The following is a 17,856-nucleotide window of genomic DNA, read 5'->3' as shown; positions in this document are numbered from 1 at the left end:
TTTTTATTCAAAACCAATAACAAGTACTGAACATTGTGTGTTTTATTCCACTGATTCATAAAAAGACAGTGATTTCCGGGTTGAAGGGTAAACATAAATGTAAATCAACAAAAATAAGTTTCCATTTGTAGTATAAGCAAGGATGACTCTCCTGTCGTGTAATGGTACCTCTTGAATTTCGTCTGATGCACAGTTTAGAACTTAAAGTAAGTCATGATATTTTTATTCAAAACCAATAACAAGTACTAACACTGTGTGTTTTATTCCACTGATTCATAAAATGAAAGTGATTTCCGGGTTGAAGGGTAAACATAAATATAAATCAACAAAAAAAAGTTTCCGTTTGTAGTATAAGCAAGTATGACTCTCCTGTCGTGTAATGGTACCTTTTGAATTTTCGTTTTGTGCACAGTTTAGATCTTAAATTAAGTCATGATATTTTTATTCAAAACCAATAACAAGTACTAAACATTGTGTATTTTATTCCACTGATTCATAAAATGACAGTGATTTTCGGCTTGAAGGGTAAACATAAACATAAATCAACAAAAACAAGTTTGCCTTTGTAGTAGAAGTAAATTCAAGAGGTACCATTACACGACAGGAGAGTCATCCTTGCTTATACTACAAACGATAACTTGTTTTTGTTGATCTTTATTTATGTTTACACTTAAACCCGAAAATCACTGTCATTTTATTAATCAGTGGAATAAAACACACAATGTTCAGTACTTGTTATTGGTTTTGAATAAAAATATCATGACTTAATTTAAGATCTAAAATGAACATAAAACAAAAATTCAAGAGGTACCATTACACGACAGGAGAGTCATCCTTGCTTTTACTACAAATGGAAACTTGTTTTTGTTGATTTATATTTATGTTAACCATTCAACCCGAAAATCACTGTCATTTTATGAATCAGTGGAATAAAACACACAATGTTTAGTACTTGTTATTGGTTTTGAATCAAAATATTGCAACGAGGATTCCAAACTAAGCCCGTTTATTCTAATAACCCAATTCACCAATTACAACACAAACAAGGGAAACTGATTTCAGCACAACATCAAACGATCGACAGAGATACACCCGAATCAAGATCACAATTCTAAGAGAGACTTTCTGTGTTTTACCCCGCTACTTATATTTCTCTAAGATGGGAATGACTTTAACGACTTTAAAATGACTCCTAGATGACTTCTAGATTACTTCTAAGATAGCTACTCTTATCAATACTAGGATGAGGCGTTTATTACAGATTCGTCTTGCGATCGTAGGTGCAATCTTACGGGTTTTTCTTTGTATTGCGGGGCAAGGCTACTTATCCGCTACATCCCCCTCTCAGCCTGCGATTCTTCCCGATCGCACCGCCTGCGCGAGTTACCCCCCCAAAAAAAAACAGCAAAACCTAACTATAATCATTTTCGACAATGTCAAACACAAAAACAGAGAGTTAAAACAAGGATAAGCAGACGTTGTGAGACGAAATCTATCCGCACGGTACAAACTAATATTACGCAAAAATAACATTTCTTTCCATGTCATGTGAATGTCTTTACCCATGATAATTCTTTATCAGCTAAGCGGAGGAAAGAAGGAGAAAACATATTAGGATAATACGAAAGGGAAACGATAGATAAAGAAAATTGGAGAAGAATAAGGTTTCTTCAGAAAGCGATGCTAAGTCATGGCTTATACGTGCTCTTCTACTTCCAATTCATGCGATGCCATTCGTTTTTCCAGCTCGGCTACTCGTTGAGCAAGATCTGATAACAAAGCTTGATTTTGACGTCTAAGAAAAATTATTATCAAGATTAGGCTGAAAAACAGTACGGCCACGGCTGCAATAATTTCGGAAGGGTAACGAACAGCCTCGAGGTGATCTGTTCCCGGTCTTGTTTTTTCTTCTTCCTCTATGATGCGCAGATGCTTTCCCATAAGTGACATACGATTCTGGATCGTAGGGCGCGATAACGGCACTTTGTTTTTCCATTTTGGTATGGTAGTAGGAATAATCTCGCTATTTTCGGTCTCTTGTAGATCTTGGCCTACTTCTTCTAGCTCGGCCAATGAGGGGAGTGATGTGTTGCTTAACGAATGCCCAATGTTTTTCTTGAAGCTCGTCTGGAAAATCCAGTCATCCGTATGAGCTGTACATGACATAGGTACTTCAAATACGTCGAACGGCTCTCGCTTGATCACGGTGCTGGTTTTCCCTCTGCCATTTGGACAAGTGATTGTGATTGTTGCTTCCTGTTCTGTTGAGTATCCCCATCTACGGTGTCCTAAATACACCGTTTGTTGGCCCGCCCATTTGGATAACTGAGTGGAGCATTGTGTGCGGCTTCTCTTTTCATCTTTCAGGAATAGAGCCATGGCGCAGCTAGACTCCCGATGTTTTCTGTTTATCGCCCGACTTATCGGACAAATTGATGTCGCAGATGCCAAACAACTAGACGAGTCGGATGACGTCAGTTCAACAAACGCTTGACGATCGTTTGCTACTGCTAGAAACGGAGGAAGCGGTTGAAATTGTGCGCCTTGCGTTGAGTTATTTACAGGACGAGGTAAGCTAATTACTTCGTATAGTGTAAAGCTTAATGGAAATTCAAATACTGGAAGGTGAATAAAAATTCTCAAACCATTATTCACTGCTGCTACGATTACTTTTGCCTCTTTGTAAACTTTCCATGTGTCGCCCGTTTGTACTGATGGGCTTAACGACCATCCTGCCGGTAAAATTCCCTTTATTTCTCTCAGCACTACCTGTACTTGTAGTGGTGGAAAGAGGGTTGGCGGTAGTCGTTCCATTGCCATTGTAGCCAAACCAATGGCGAAATTTTCGATTGTTTCGTCTATCCATGCGATGGCGGATTCGATGTGTCGAACAAAATCTTCGACTTTCACGTTCGCTAATCTTTGTCTCTCGATTTCGTGCGTTATTCCACCGATTTTTTTATCTATCTTCATGGCTCCGTTTTCAACTTTGGTAAATGCGGTCTGCAATTCGATGACGGCGTCGGCGACGGCCTGTGTTTGCCAAAGGGTCTCGTTGATGAGGGAAGCATGCACTTCTAGTGCATGCACGATCGACGTTGTTTCTGTTGACAATTTTTCCACGCGATTGTTAACATGCTCAAGATCCTCTTGAGTGGATCCTCCAAAAAGCCAATAAAGGATTTTTCCGCCCCCATCGACGAGAGCTCTTTTTGTTCGGGTCCCTTCCAGATTTACTGCAGCCTTTAGTTCGTTGAGCCGTTGTTGACTTTTTCTGGTCTTTTCTAATTTTGACTGTGCTCTGAGTTCCACTTAGTTCTGCAGTGCTTTTTTAAATTTGTCCTCATGTCCGTCATACTGATAAGGCATGGTGCTTCTTTTTTCGTCTAACAAATCGTAAAGCACTTTTATGATTTCGTCTACTGGATCAAAAGTGAGATCTGTGACGACTTCCCATTCCGAATCTGAAAAGGCCACTTCGCCCTCAGATTTGAAGATTACACCCTGGTAGGCGAAGATTTCTTTGCTTTCGGCCAGTGTTGGCCCACTCATTACACTTAGAAACAGCAGGAAGGGAAAGGCTAGTAGAAACGTATTCCGTTGCGATTTTATTCTGGCGGATCTACGTAGACCTTCTCTTCACGTTCAAGCCGCGGTTGCGACCGTATGCTGCGTTTGTTGGGTAGTCGGCGGCACACTAGGCACTTCCCTGGCCACTTCCATGTTCCGGCGAGGCCTGGTTCCCGTTGGCTGGTTCTCTTTTGTCGGCGAGCTTTCTGCTACTGTTGAGTTCGACTGCAAGGGAGTATCACGTACCGCCGGTCGTGTTGATTCCAATGGAGGGTCTTCAGTCGAATTGTTTTGGCCTTGGCTATGCGTCGTTGTGCTTACGAGGTCAACGAATGGCTTCATTCGCACAATGTGTACGATCTCCGTTCGGACTGATCAGCCAAGTTGCAGCTCGTAGTCGCTTGGTGTGGTTTGACGTACCACGGTGTACGTGCCAAGCCAGCGATGTAGGAGTTTTTCGGACCTTCCCACTTTTCTGATAGGCTTATAAATGAGGACTTTCGTTCCTGGTCGGTACGTTGGAGCTTCTCTTCTCCCCTCGTCGTAGAGCTCTTTTTGTTTTCGATGTACAGCGGCAGCACGTGACTGTACCTCAAGCCGTGCTTGTTGGAGTCGTTCTAGCATCCACTCAGATGGGTCTCGGTCTGTAGGGGGTATGGGATTCGGGTCTGCATTCACGGCAACATCAATGGGGAGAACTACTTCTCTCCCATATACGAGATAAAATGGAGTTCTTCCCGTAGTCTCTTGTCGACTTGTGTTGTAAGCGAACGTTACAAAGGGCAATGATTCATTCCAGTCCCGATGATCAGAGCTCACATACATCGATAGCATATCCGCCAACGTGTGATTAAGGCACTCTACCAGACCGTTTGCTTGGGGTCTATATGCTGTGGTGGTACGATGGTTGGTCTGCAGAGCTTGTAGTACTTTTTGCGTAACTTCCGCAGTAAAACAACGTCCCTTGACAGTTGTCAGCTGGCGTGGAGCCCCATGCCGTAGCAATACACACTTAACAAGGAAGTTGGCTATTTCGGCTGCGTCTGCAGTTGGTAATGCCCGAGTTTCGGCCCATTTTGTCACATAGTCCACTGCGACGACTATGTGTTTATTTCCATTTCTTGAGAGCGGAAATGGACCAAGAATGTCCATTCCCAGTCTTTCAAAAAGGTCGCTCGGTTTGGTTGATCTCCATAAATCCAGGGGGCGTTGGTACACTGGTTTACGAGACTGACACTCTCTACACTCGCGAACAAATTTTCGCACACCTTCGTTCATTTCTATCCAGAAGTATCGGGCTTGCACCTTTGCTAGGGTAAGCGTTGCGCCTAGATGACCAACCGTGATGTCATAATGGCACGAGCGCATAATTTCTTCTTTGAAGGACTGTGGCACGCACAGCCTCAATAAGTAGCCGTCTTCGACGATTTTTGCATGGAATAGAAGTCTTTCCTTCAAACGATACTGGTTGAGCGGTCTCCCTTTTTCTAGACTTGTAATGATGGGTCCCCACTCTTCTTCTTGCCCACGCCGCAACTCGTTCTTGCTATCGGAGTCTACACTTAGAGCAGCTAACATACAGTGTAATTCGTCGTCTAACTCCACTGCCTTGCCCACTGGGTATCGTGAAAAGGCGTCTGCATCCAAGTGCAACCTTCCATTTCGGTGAGCAATCCGTAGCATAAATTGTTGTAGTTGGAGACTCCAACGTGCCAGACGGCCTGCTAAATCTTTTTGGTCAACAACCAGCATAAGGCGTGATATTCTGTTACGATAAGAGTCTCCATCCCCCACATGTAGCTACGAAATTTTTCACGGCCCACACCAGAGCGAGACATTCTTTCCCCGTGATAGAGTAGTTTGTTTCGCTTTTGGTCATGAGGCGGCTTGCATAAGCAATAGGTCTTTCAACATTGTCGACTTGTTGTAACAGCACGGCTCCTAAGCCATAGTCGCACGCGTCAGGGTGTATTTCAAAAGGCATGGAAAAGTCTTGGTAAGCTAACGTAGCTGTTCTCACCAATGCCTGCTTTAGTGTTTTGAAACTGGATTCTTGGGGGTTTCCCACACGAAACACCCCCTTTCTTGAATAAATCCGTCAATGGTTTTGCGGATTGTGCAAATTGAGGGATAAACCGCCTATAGTAGGAACATATGCCTACGAAACTCGTCACACATTTAAGTTGATCGCTAGGTTTTGCCAATGTTTGGGGAGATGGAAAGTTTTCCACAGCCCAAATTTTCTCAGGATCAGGACTGATACCTTCGCCACTAATCACGTGGCCTAGAGCCTATACTTCACGAGCTCCAAATTTACACTTCACTAGCTTGATTTTTAGTCCAGCGTCTTGTAACGCAGTAAGTACTTGTCGTACTCGCTTAAGGTGTTCGTCAACTCCCTGCTGCGTAGACGATGATGTCATCAAGATAGACGAGACAGATGGTCCATCTAAGTCCCGCCAAAACTAGATTCATCATCCTCTGGAACGTTCCGGGGGCAGATGCTAATCCAAATGGCATTACCAGGAATTGGTATAGGCCGCCAGGAGTCACAAATGCCGTTTTAGCCTTCGCGTCGTTGTGCATCGGTACTTGCCAGTACCCGCTTTCTAAATCCATTGCAGAGAAAATACAGGCGTTGTCCATCCGGGATAACGTCTCTTCGATCCTTGGTAAAGGGTAAACGTCTTTAACAGAAATGGTATTTAGTCGACGATAATCAACACAGAATCGCCAGCTACCGTCCTTCTTTTTCACCAAGACAACTGGCGATGCCCAAGGACTGTTTGATGGCTCGACCACCCCTTTCTCCAACATTTCGTCTACTTGTTGCTGAACAATAGTTCTCTCCTTCCACGCGCTCTTGTAAGGGGTTTGATGCACTGGCGAGGCCAGGCCAGTGTTGATTTGATGCTCTGCCACCTTGCAGATTCCAAGCTCACTGTCTTTTTGCGCAAAGCAAGAGCTGAACTCCTGAAGAAGGTCTACCAAGTTTTCGGTATCAAGATGGGATAGGCCCTCTGCGATCTGAGCGTGAATTGCTTGTCGTGGGAGACGGCAGATTTCTCGCGAAGAGGCTGGAGCTGGTACCTCCTCACTTACGGCCGACACTTCTGTGTTTTCAGCTGCCACCTCTTCTCTTTGAATTCTTGGTTCTCCTTCATTGACGGTAACTATCGAAGAGTCTAAGGCCTCGATCTGGCCCAAGACGGTCCCCTCCCGTAAGTAGGTTTGACGGTTTGTTAAATTTACCATCAGCAAGTGTCCTAATGGGTGAGTGGTGGGCACTAAGACTTTCCCAGTGGTAATGCCTTTTGCGCGAACCAGGTTCTCTGATGGCTCGATCATCCAGGTGCCTTCTTCTAGGGTAGTAGGCTCGATCTCTACTGGGACGATAGCTCTTGGAGGTAGTAGCCTACCCGTCTTTGTTACTAGCTTGTACGACGAGTTAGTGACTTGGTCCGTGATAGCATTAACTGGTAATTCACCCAGCAAAAGCTCTGCCTCTTTATCGTCGTAGTTGATTTGAAAGCGTTTGAACTGGCTTAAGAAATCGTTACCAAGTAACAATTCAATTCCATTCATTTCCAGCAGTATCACCTTTCCTTTAGCCTTCATACCTCGGTGTTCGATGTCTAATTCAAGGGCGCCTAGCGGAGGTATTTTCTGGCCGTTCACCATCAACACGGATGGTCCATCCCATCTGGTTTGTCGAATTTGCAGTTTCTCTTGTAGGCTAGGTGAGGCGACTGATACCACTGCAATCGTGTCAATAACCGCGCTGACCCTTACGCCTTGACAGATTACGTCCTCAGTGATGAGACGCGATGAATCAATGAGGAGAATGGTTGACTCATTAACATCATCTTCATCTGTGGAAACCATTCCCACTGTCGGTTGCCTATTTCCGCGTTCTTCCACTCGATCATTTCTTCTTTCGTCTCTCCCACCTTCTCCTGTAGCATTTCTGGGCTGGTTTCTCCAGGAAACTGCTTGCCTTCCATTTTCAGACCTCCGTCGGGCTTCGCAGTAGCGTGCAATTTTCCCCGCCCTCCCGCAAGTGTGGCAGATTGGCCTACCGTCGGTAGTTATTGATGGCCTTGGTTTCTCTTTTCCCTACCCATGGTATTGGAGGCCTCGAGGCTCGTTTCATGTCTGCGGTTTCTGCTTTCAATTCAAGGACCAAATCTCTTAATCTTAGGTCCTCCTTTTGTTCTGGCCTCATTGGAAGCTTATCTCTTTCAGGACCTAGGACGCTTACTGCCCAATCAGGTCGATTGGCTAGCTCTGTCGCTTCCTTGTGGAGCTTCAGTGCTGCCAAAAAATCGGCGGTCGTCGTAGGGCTGGTGACCCAAATTTTCTCCACCAGTGTTGGTTTCAGCCCCCGAAACAGATAGTCAATTTTGGCTTCTTCGGACATCCGAGGGTCGACTCTTCGACATAAGTCTATTATGTCGTAGAAGTATTCTATGCCCGTCTCGTTGATCGCCTGCTTCCTTTGGCGTAGCTTTGCTTCTTGATACCGGCTGTAGTGTTGCGGTTGAAATTCCCTGAGGAACTTAGTTCGCAACCCTACTACGACTGGTACGGCTGCTATCCCTGGGGCTGCGACGACTGCGGGTATGTCTTCCCAAACAGTAGGTGCTCCAGCGCAGAGGAACAATTTCCGAGCAGTCCCATCCAGATGCATTCCAAAGTTTTCTCTTTTCTCCTTCTGCTCCCCATCGGTTGTACAGCGCGGTACTCTCGTACCGTTCTAACCAATCCACTGCGTCCTCATCGTGTCTTCCGTAAAATATCGGATGGGCTTGATACTTTAACTGGGGTGGAGGTGGTCGTTGTGCCATTGCTACTGGCGTTGCTGCTTGCGGTCAGCGTGGATTGAGTAAAGCCTCGTATTCGGATTCGCTTTCTTCGGATTCACTTTCTTCGGCTTTGTCTACAATCGACGACTCTCCTGATGGATCGGGCAGGCTTCGCCAATTTTCTGAGCCTAGATTCTCCCGATCTTCGCCTCCTCTTTCTTCACCCGCTGATTCCGGTCCACCGGTGGCTTGCCGTCTATTTCTCCCTCTGCCTCCTCGTAAGGGTCATCTATATCGACAACCGACTGTTCTGCAAAGCCACTATCCCTCGGTTTCTGCTGACGCAACAGCTCCCGGTACTTGCACGAGGGATTTGTTTTTCTATCTGCGCTTCTGATCGGGTTCAAAGATTCAGCTCCGTGGTTCGGATCTGAATGATCGATCGCCTGGAATTCCTGAGTCTCTACGTCTGCGTAATCTTTTGTCGGGACCTTTAGTCTTGCCCCAACTTCATTTGGTTTCCTGATTGCGTTCCCCAATCTCACTCACGAGCGACGCCTCTATCCCCTGAATTCGCTTGCTCTGTCGACGTTGCTCGGTATTCATCTACTACTCTCAAATTTCAACGTCAACGGGCTTCTTAGTAGACCCAATTTAACCTGATGAAAGCCAACAAGACCTCGACTATTCGTCATCTACGTAAAAATTTGTAGACAAAGAAATTTGGTCAGGACTGTGTTCCTATGCCCGAGCAATTTAAGGTAAACGTACCCGCTGGTCACAGTTCCCAAGGACCTCTCAACAGTACCTGACTCCTAATTTCTTGTAACTACAAAATTACCGATAACTCTTTCTTAGTCTTACAAATTGGCATTTACCTTGTTTCACCAGGAAGGTCTACCCTGCATCTCCACCATGTATCGAGGATTCCAAATTAAGCCCGTTTATTCTAATAACCCAATTCACCAATTACAACACAAACAAGGGAAACTGATTTCAGCGCATCAAACGATCGACAGAGATACACCCGAATCAAGATCACAATTCTAAGAGAGCCTTTCTGTGTTTTACCCCGCTACTTATACTGCTCTAAGATGGGAATGACTTTAACGACTTTAAAATGACTCATAGATTAATTCTAGATTACTTCTAAGATAGCTACTCTTATCAATACTAGGATGAGGCGTTTATTGCAGCTTCGTCTTGTCTTCGTAGTTGCAATCTTACGGGGTTTTCTTCGTATTGCGGGGCAATGCTACTTATCTGCTAAAATATCATGACTTAATTTACGATCTAAACTGTGCATAAAACGAAAATTTTAAAAGTACTATTACACGACAGGAGAGTCATCCTTGCTTATACTACAAACGGAAACTTGTTTTTGTTGATTTATATTTATGTCTTCTCCTAAACCGAAAAATCACCGTCATTTTATGAATCAGTGGAATAAAACACACAATGTTCAGTACTTGGTATTGGATTTGATTAAAAATATTATGACTTAATTTAAGATCTAAACTGTGCATAAAACGAAAATTCAAGAGGTACCATTACACGACAGAAGAGACATCCTTGCTTATACTACAAACGGAAACTTGTTTTTGTTGATTGATTTTAATGTTTACCCTTAAACCCGAAAATCACTGTCATTTTATGAATCAGTGGAATAAAACACACAATGTTCAGTACTTGTTATTGGTTTTGAATAAAAATATCATGACTTAATTTCAGATCTAAACTGTGCATAAAACGAAAATTCAAGAGGTACCATTACACGACAGGAGAGTCATCCTTCCTGATACTAAAACGGAAATTTGTTTTTGTTGATTTATATTTATGTTTGCCCTTCAACCCGAAAATCACTGTCATTTTATGAATCAGTTGAAAAAAAAACACACAATTTTTAGTACTTGTTATTGTTTTTAAATTAAAATGTCGTGATTTAATTTAAGATCTAAACTCTGCATGAAACTAAAATTCAAGAGGTTCCATTAGATGACAGGAGAGTCATCTTTGCTTATACTACAAACGGAAACTTATTTTTGTTAATATATATTTAGGTTTACCCTTCAATCCGGAAATCACTGTCATTTTATGCATCAGTGGAATAAAACACACAATGTTCAGTACTTGTTATTGGTTTTGAATAAAAATATCATGACTTAATTTAAGATCTAAACTGTGCATAAAAAGAAAATTCAAGAGATACCATTACACGACAGAAGAGACATCCTTGCTTGTACTACAAACGGAAACTTGGTTTTGTTGATTGATATTTATGTTTACCCTTCAACCCGAAAATCACTGTCATTTTATGAATCAAAACAAACAATGTTCAGTACTTGTTATTGGTTTTGAATAAAAATATCATGACTTAATTTAAGATCTAAACTGTGCATAAAACGAAAATTCAAGAGGTACCATTACACGACAGGAGAGTCATCCTTGCTTATACTACAAACGGAAACTTGTTTTTGTAGATTTATATTCATGTTTATCCTTCAACCCGAAAATCACTGTCATTTTATGAATCAGTGGAATAGAACACACAATGTTCAGTACTCGTTATTTGTTTTGAATAAAAATATTATGACTTAATTTCAGATCTAAACTGTGCATAAAATGAAAATTCAAGAGGTATCATTACATGACTCCATTACAGTTATCTTTGCCCTATACTACAAACGGAAACTTTTTTTGTTGATTTATATTTATATTTACCCTTCAACCCGAAAATCACTGTCATTTTATGAATCAGTGTAATAAAACACACAATGTTCAGTACTTGTTATTGGTTTTGAATAAAAATACCATGACTTAATTTAAGATCTAAACTGCGCATAAAAAGAAAATTCAAGAGGTACCATTATATGACACCATTACAGTCATGTTTGCTTATATTACGAACGGAAACTTGTTTTTGTTTATTTATTTTTATGTTTACCCTTCAACCCAAATATCACTGTCATTTTTTGAATCAATGGAATAAAACACACAATGTTCAGTACTTGTTATTGGTTTTGAATAAAAATATCATGACTAAATTTTAGATCTAAACTGTGCGTAAAACGAAATTCAAGAGGTACCATTACACGACATGAGTCATCCTTGCTTATACCACAAACGAAAACTTGTTTTTGTTGATTTATATTTATGGTTACCCTTCAACCCGAAAATCACTGTCATTTTATGAATCAGTGTAATAAAACACACAATGTTCAGTACTTGTTATTGGTTTGGAATAAAAATACCATGACTTAATTTAAGATCTAAACTGCGCATAAAACGAAAATTCCAGAGGTACCATTACACGACAGGAGAGTCATCCTTGCTTATACTACCAACGGAAACTTGTTTTTGTTGTTTTATATTTACGTTTACCATTTAAACCGAAAATCGCTGTCATTTTATGAATCAGTAGAATAAAACACACAATATTCATTACTTGTAATTGGTTTTGAATAAAAATATCATTACTTAATTTAAGATCGAAACTGTGCATAAAACGAAAATTCAAGAGGTACCATTACACGACAGGAGAGTCATCCTGGCTTATACTACAAACGGAAACTTGTTGTAGTTGATTTATATTTTTGTTTACCCCTTCAACCCGAAAATCACTGTCATTTTATGAATCAGTGGAATAAAACACCCAATGTTCAGTACTTGTTATTGGTTTTGAATAAAAATATCACGACTTAATTTAAGATTTTAAACTGTGCATAAATGAAAATTAAAGAGGTGCTATTACAGGACAGGAGAGTCATACATGCTTATACTACCAACGGAAACTTGTTTTTGTTGATTTATATTTATGTTTACCCTTCAAACCGAAAATCACTGTCATTTTATGAATCAGTGGAATAAAACACACAACGTTCAGTACTTTTTATTGGTTTTGAATAAAAATATCATGACTTTTATTAAGATCTAAACTGTGCATCAAACGAAAATTCAAGAGGTACCATTAAACGACAGGAGAGTCATCCTTGCTTATACTACTGTAATAGACCGCAGCAACTCCTCCCAGACAGAGCAGCCACACATAGCAAGAAGGTCGTCACGAATGCAACCTTCCCTGAGGATAATAGTTTATGATAAAAGTAAAAGTTATGGTAAACCCCTCACTTCTTAACCTTCAATCTTTTGGTATATATGTGCATGGTTGTATCGTCTTAAGTAGAGTTAGTTTACTGGCAAATACACAGTCTAGAAACTATTACATTTGGAGGTCCCAACGAGACTGCAAGAATAACAACGAGGCTCTTAAAGAAAAGTTTCTGATCTGTGCTTCATTCGCCAGCTGCAAGTGTTCTACGCTCCTATCACCAAGCAAGTCTCAAGCAACCGACATCGGAACATCATCGAGGTAAGCGAATGCCGTTTGATTCACCTGTAAAAAGACTTCTTTCAACGAGAACACACTACTACCTTTATACCCCGTACTACAAGAATCTGATTTAACCGACCAAGACCCAAACCTAAGTCAACATCGAGAACAATTTTTGGACCATTTGAAGACTTTAATAGACTTAGAATTTAAGCAAGACTTAGAAAGAAGTAAATCATAGCAGAAAATCTCAACAACTGAAAATATCCAACAGTTACAAACACAGAAACAAGAAGCAAGTCAGGCGACGCAAAATTCGCTGCATTTTTACACTTATTACATTCTAGAACAAACTTTAAAAGTAACAGATGGTGTAACGGCAGAAACCATTGCAAATGCTACTAAAACACTCAAAGACGATAAAGTCGCACAAGGTGGGAATACCAGAACACTCGATAGTTTACTCCAACAGCTACACACATTGCACGGAAAGGAAAAAGAATTTTTGTTCGGTACCATCAGTGTATTGCAGAAAGAGTCAGTAATCGCACTAATTGAAGACAAAAAGCAGATATCTACGCTAAAATTTGAACTTTCAAACGCGCAAAAACAATTGGAGAGTAACAAAAAGAAGGCAAAAGTTCCAAATACACTTTAAGCAGTTCGTTAGAGCAACTTCAAGAAAACAACGATGCTCTGAAAAACTCCCTTGAAAAAGCCAATTCCCGAATCGCCGACCTAGAACAAAACCTTGAAGCCACCTTAGCAACCGAGAGCCAATTGCAGAATCTTCTCAAAAGAAGAGAGGAAAACAACGCAGCTGTCGAGACCGAAGGGAAAGAAATAATAAAAAAACTTGAAGGTGAGAAGACCAGACTAATCCAGAAACTCAGCACTGCAGAAAACCAGATAAAACCCTCCAGAAAGAGTTAAAAGTTTTGGCAGACAGACTCGACCAGGCTTCAACAGAGAAAATCAATTTAAAGAAAAACTTGCTAGATTTTACTTTGAAGAACAAAAACCTTGAAAAAGACCTTCAAGAACTACAAGATCGGGTACGAGGACAAGAAAATCAAATAACATTTCTTGAAAACCGGGTGAAAGAATACAAAAACTTCAAGTTAAATTCATCGAGACTGAATACTCCAACGACTCAAGGCTAGACGAGGACGAACCAGGAGAAATAACCAAACTAGTGGGAGATATAAACGAACTGACCTTTGCCGACAGACAGTGGAGACAAATCACTCCACTAAGAGCTGGAAATAGAACCAACAAACGATTTTGAACAAAACAATAGAAAACTTCAAAACACAAATAGAACACTTAAACAAAACAATCATCTATTTGGAACAAGAAAATCAACAACTAAAAAGAAGGTCGACATGGGCGTACAACACACGACGACGAGGACACTTCGGAAAAACGTTCGTGAATACCTCCAAGAAAAATCCCAAGGATGACGATATTCCAGCAACTGAGCAGGACGACGAAGACGCAAAGAAAGTGAACAGGTACTTCACTCAGCCAATAGTGAAGGCCCTAGGAGAGCTATTCTCCAGAGAAGACAAAAAGGCAATCCCAATTTTTAAAGGAAAAATCACTGATAAACTAATATTAGAGTGGCTACGTGGTGCCGAACACGTAGCACGAAACAACGAATGGGACGACAATCAAAAGATACGTTTCTTCTCTGACCGATTGAAAGGCGAAGCCTTCGAATGGCATGAAAACTACGCTGAGGAAGAAGGCGATGATCTAAATTACCAGGATTGGAAAGAAGCAATAATAACAAGATTTCAAGACACCTACGACTTAGCTACGCTGGAGAAAAAACTTTCAAAATTAACTCAAAAACCGGAAGAAAACTGCAGAGCTTTTGTGTCAAGGTTAAATAATCTTTACGATACCATCGCTGGTAAAGAAGAAAGGGCTGACCATAACCAAACTATTATTGAAGGACAATTACTAAACAAAGTGAAAAAGATGAGGGATCACAGAAAAAGCAAAATCCTACTACAAGGATTACTACCAAACTATAAAAGCAGAACTTTATCTACGAATGCCAGAAAACACAGAAGACTTTGACGCATTATGTAAACCACTTTTCATTTCTGAAAAAATCTACACACAAAAGAAGCTACAGACGACAAGGAGATGTCAGCTGTTATAGCAGGGATAACGCATCACGAAAAACAACAAGACGATAAAATCCAACTACTTGAGCAAAAATTATCAGAAGCTCTGTCAGAATTAAAATGTACTTATACGAAACGTGGATCCCCACAGGAAAACGACGTTACCATAGCTGCAACTGACCAATACGAAAACACATAATACATAATTTGGAAGTAATACCATGCCCATTTATAGCGTAACATTTAGCAAAGCAGGCATCCATATACCACTAATCTCAATTGATAGAGAACACGAAGATCTTACACAACAAGATTATCGCAATTTAGAATCCTTCACTCAATTAGACTTTAATAATAAAACTAAGCAGATAGCTAAGATTGCTGAAAAAGAAGAACAAGCACTCAATGTATCAGACGACATACAAACTAAAATTGAAATTTTATCTTTTATGAAATAACATCTTGAAAATGGTTTTGTACAAATTTGCATTGGTTTACCTAGATGACATCATAGTGTTCAGTAATTCAATAACTTATCATGTGACACACTTGGAAGCAGTTTTTAGAATCCTTAAACAAGCGGGTTTAAAGTTGAAAAGAAAGAAGTACGAATTTTTTAAAGAAGAATTAGATTATTTAGGTTACATCGTATCCGGGAAAGGAATAACACCAAGTACAAATAAATTAGACGCGATTATTAAATATCCCGCTCCCAAAAACGTAAAAGAATTGAGCTCATTTTTAGGTCTAGCCAGGTACTACAGAAAATTCATTCGGACTTTTTGCTGATAAAGCCCATCCACTAACTGCGCTCACTAGAAAGTCAGCGGAATGGAAATGGGGGAGGAACAAAGGGACGCCTTTGAATGTATTAATAAATGTCTCATCACTAGACCTGTTCTAGGTTATCCGGATTTTTTCTCGAGAATTTATCATCTACACGGATGCTTCATGATATGGAATAGGATCAAGGTCTTGGCTCAAATACAACCTCAACCCCCAATCAGCGGATTTAGCGGAGTCCGACGGACAGGACCTTCGTAAATCGGACGACGTAGAAGTCGTCATAGCCTATACCTCTAAACATCTGAACGACCGCGAGGCCAAGTAGTCAACCACAGAGAAACAGGCATACGCAATAATCCACGCCATCGACGTGTTTAGGACGTACTTATACGGGCGTAAGTTTACCGTATTTACAGATCATAGACCTTTAGAATGGCTAATGAGTAAGACAGAACCAGCAGGAAGATTAGCTCGATGGGCTCTTAAGATCCAAGAATTTGACATCATTATTGGGTACCGACCAGGAAAGTCACACCAAAATGCTGACACACTTAGTCGCACCCTAATAGTGCCGCTAGCGAAAGTAGAAACAAGGTCAACAGGTACAAAAGAGAAACCAGAAGTAAAAAAACGAAACCAGGGAAACTAGAACAAAACAAGTTATTTTTGAAACGGAAAGTAATCAGTCCAAGGACACAGAAAAATGGATAGAACTCCAACACAAAGATGAGTATTGCCGAATAATATTAAAAGAAATGGCAAAGGCCAATCCAAGTCAGGACGTTAAAAATAAATTTAAAATAAACGACAAAGGATTATTAGCAGATATCAGAGGAAGAATTGTAACGCCGGTAAGACTGGTGCCACAAATTTTAAAGGAAAATCACGATCACATATTGGAGGGACATTTGGGAGTAGGAAAAACGTTGGCTAGACTTCAAAGACAGTACATATGGCCATGCATGCGTACCGCCGTAATAGAATACGTTAAAAGTTGTTTGATGTGTAATAAAAGAAAGGCGGTAGGTTTAAGGTAAAGCACCATTGCACCCTTTGCCTTTAGTTGAAGGAGTATGGGAAAGGATCGCCATGGATATAGTGGGCCCAATTCAAGAAAGCGCTAAGGGATACAGATATATATTAGTTATATCAGATTATGCAAGTAGGTTTGTTTTTACAGTTTCAACGAGAAATCAAACTGCCCAAACAATTGCGAAGATTTTAGTTAATAAAATATTTACTAAATATGGATCTCCAGAAGTAGTTCTAACAGACCAAGGTAATTAACTTTCTATCCAGTCTGATACAAGAGGTGTGTAACCTATTCAAAGTCAAACAAATAAGGACTACGGCCTATCATCCACAAACTGATGGATTAGTTGAGAGGTTCAATTGAACTCTCTGTGACATGTTAGCTTGTTATGTCTCAGACCAACCTGCTAACTGGGACAAATACCTTCCGTTTGTTACTTTGCTTACAACACAACAAAACAAGCTTCAACTCAAGAAACACCATTCCTCGGACGAGAACCAATAATGCCCAATGATATCAAGTTTAACAGAAGATACGAGACCTATGAAGATACTAGTATGGTGTATTCACAGCTATGGGAAAAGCTCAAAAACTGGCAAGAGAACATCTCTTCAAATCCCAAACAAGACAGAAATAATACTACGACGTAACCACGAAAATTATTAAATACAACATAGGTGAGTACGTATTACTGAAGGCGCCACCAGCAGCAGGAAAATTCATAAATCGATGGAACGGACCATTTCAAATTTCAAGAAGCTTCTCGGGATATTAACGACGAGATCCAGCACACTGAAAACAAAAAAACTGAAATCTGTCGTACATACCAACCGTCTCAAACTTTACATACCAAGAAAGCAAGATACAATTAAGGAAGAAGAAATACTACAAAACCTACCAGAAAATGATAAAGCCCAACGACGACCAGCAATTCACCAACGCCGACGAGGCCGAAACGAAGCAGCAGCTGATAAATCCAGTGAAGATGAACATCAAACCACGCAGGAACGAAGGGGAACCAAAAGAACAAACAAACCACACAATACCCAACCTTTTCCGTAACCAAATCCGAAACGATCCTATAACGAATCACCAATACAACCTACGAAGACAATATCAAGGACCAGATATCTAAACATTCATTTTTCACAGATGCAGAAATTACTCTTCCTTCTTTTTGAACGAAAGTGCCAG

The 17,856-nt window shown here is 40.7% G+C and overlaps 1 protein-coding gene across 1 annotated transcript; it reads right to left on the bottom strand.

Annotated features, from left to right (window-relative positions):
• Window positions 1–5,961: 5,961 nt before the first annotated feature.
• Window positions 5,962–7,455, bottom strand: LOC123471370. The gene has a single exon (XM_045172606.1). The coding sequence runs from the start codon at window positions 7,453–7,455 to the stop codon at window positions 5,962–5,964; it is 1,494 nt and encodes a 497-aa protein (XP_045028541.1).
• Window positions 7,456–17,856: the final 10,401 nt, after the last annotated feature.

The sequence above is a fragment of the Daphnia magna genome, linkage group LG4, assembly GCF_020631705.1.
Source record: "Daphnia magna isolate NIES linkage group LG4, ASM2063170v1.1, whole genome shotgun sequence".
Classification (NCBI taxonomy): Eukaryota; Metazoa; Arthropoda; class Branchiopoda; order Diplostraca; family Daphniidae; genus Daphnia; species Daphnia magna.
This window is presented reverse-complemented; position numbering and strand designations above follow the sequence as displayed.

What these genes read in the sequence shown, in the direction of transcription:
- LOC123471370 (XM_045172606.1), bottom strand. Translation starts at nt 7,455, where the DNA reads ATGGTTTCCACAGATGAAGATGATGTTAATGAGTCAACCATTCTCCTC.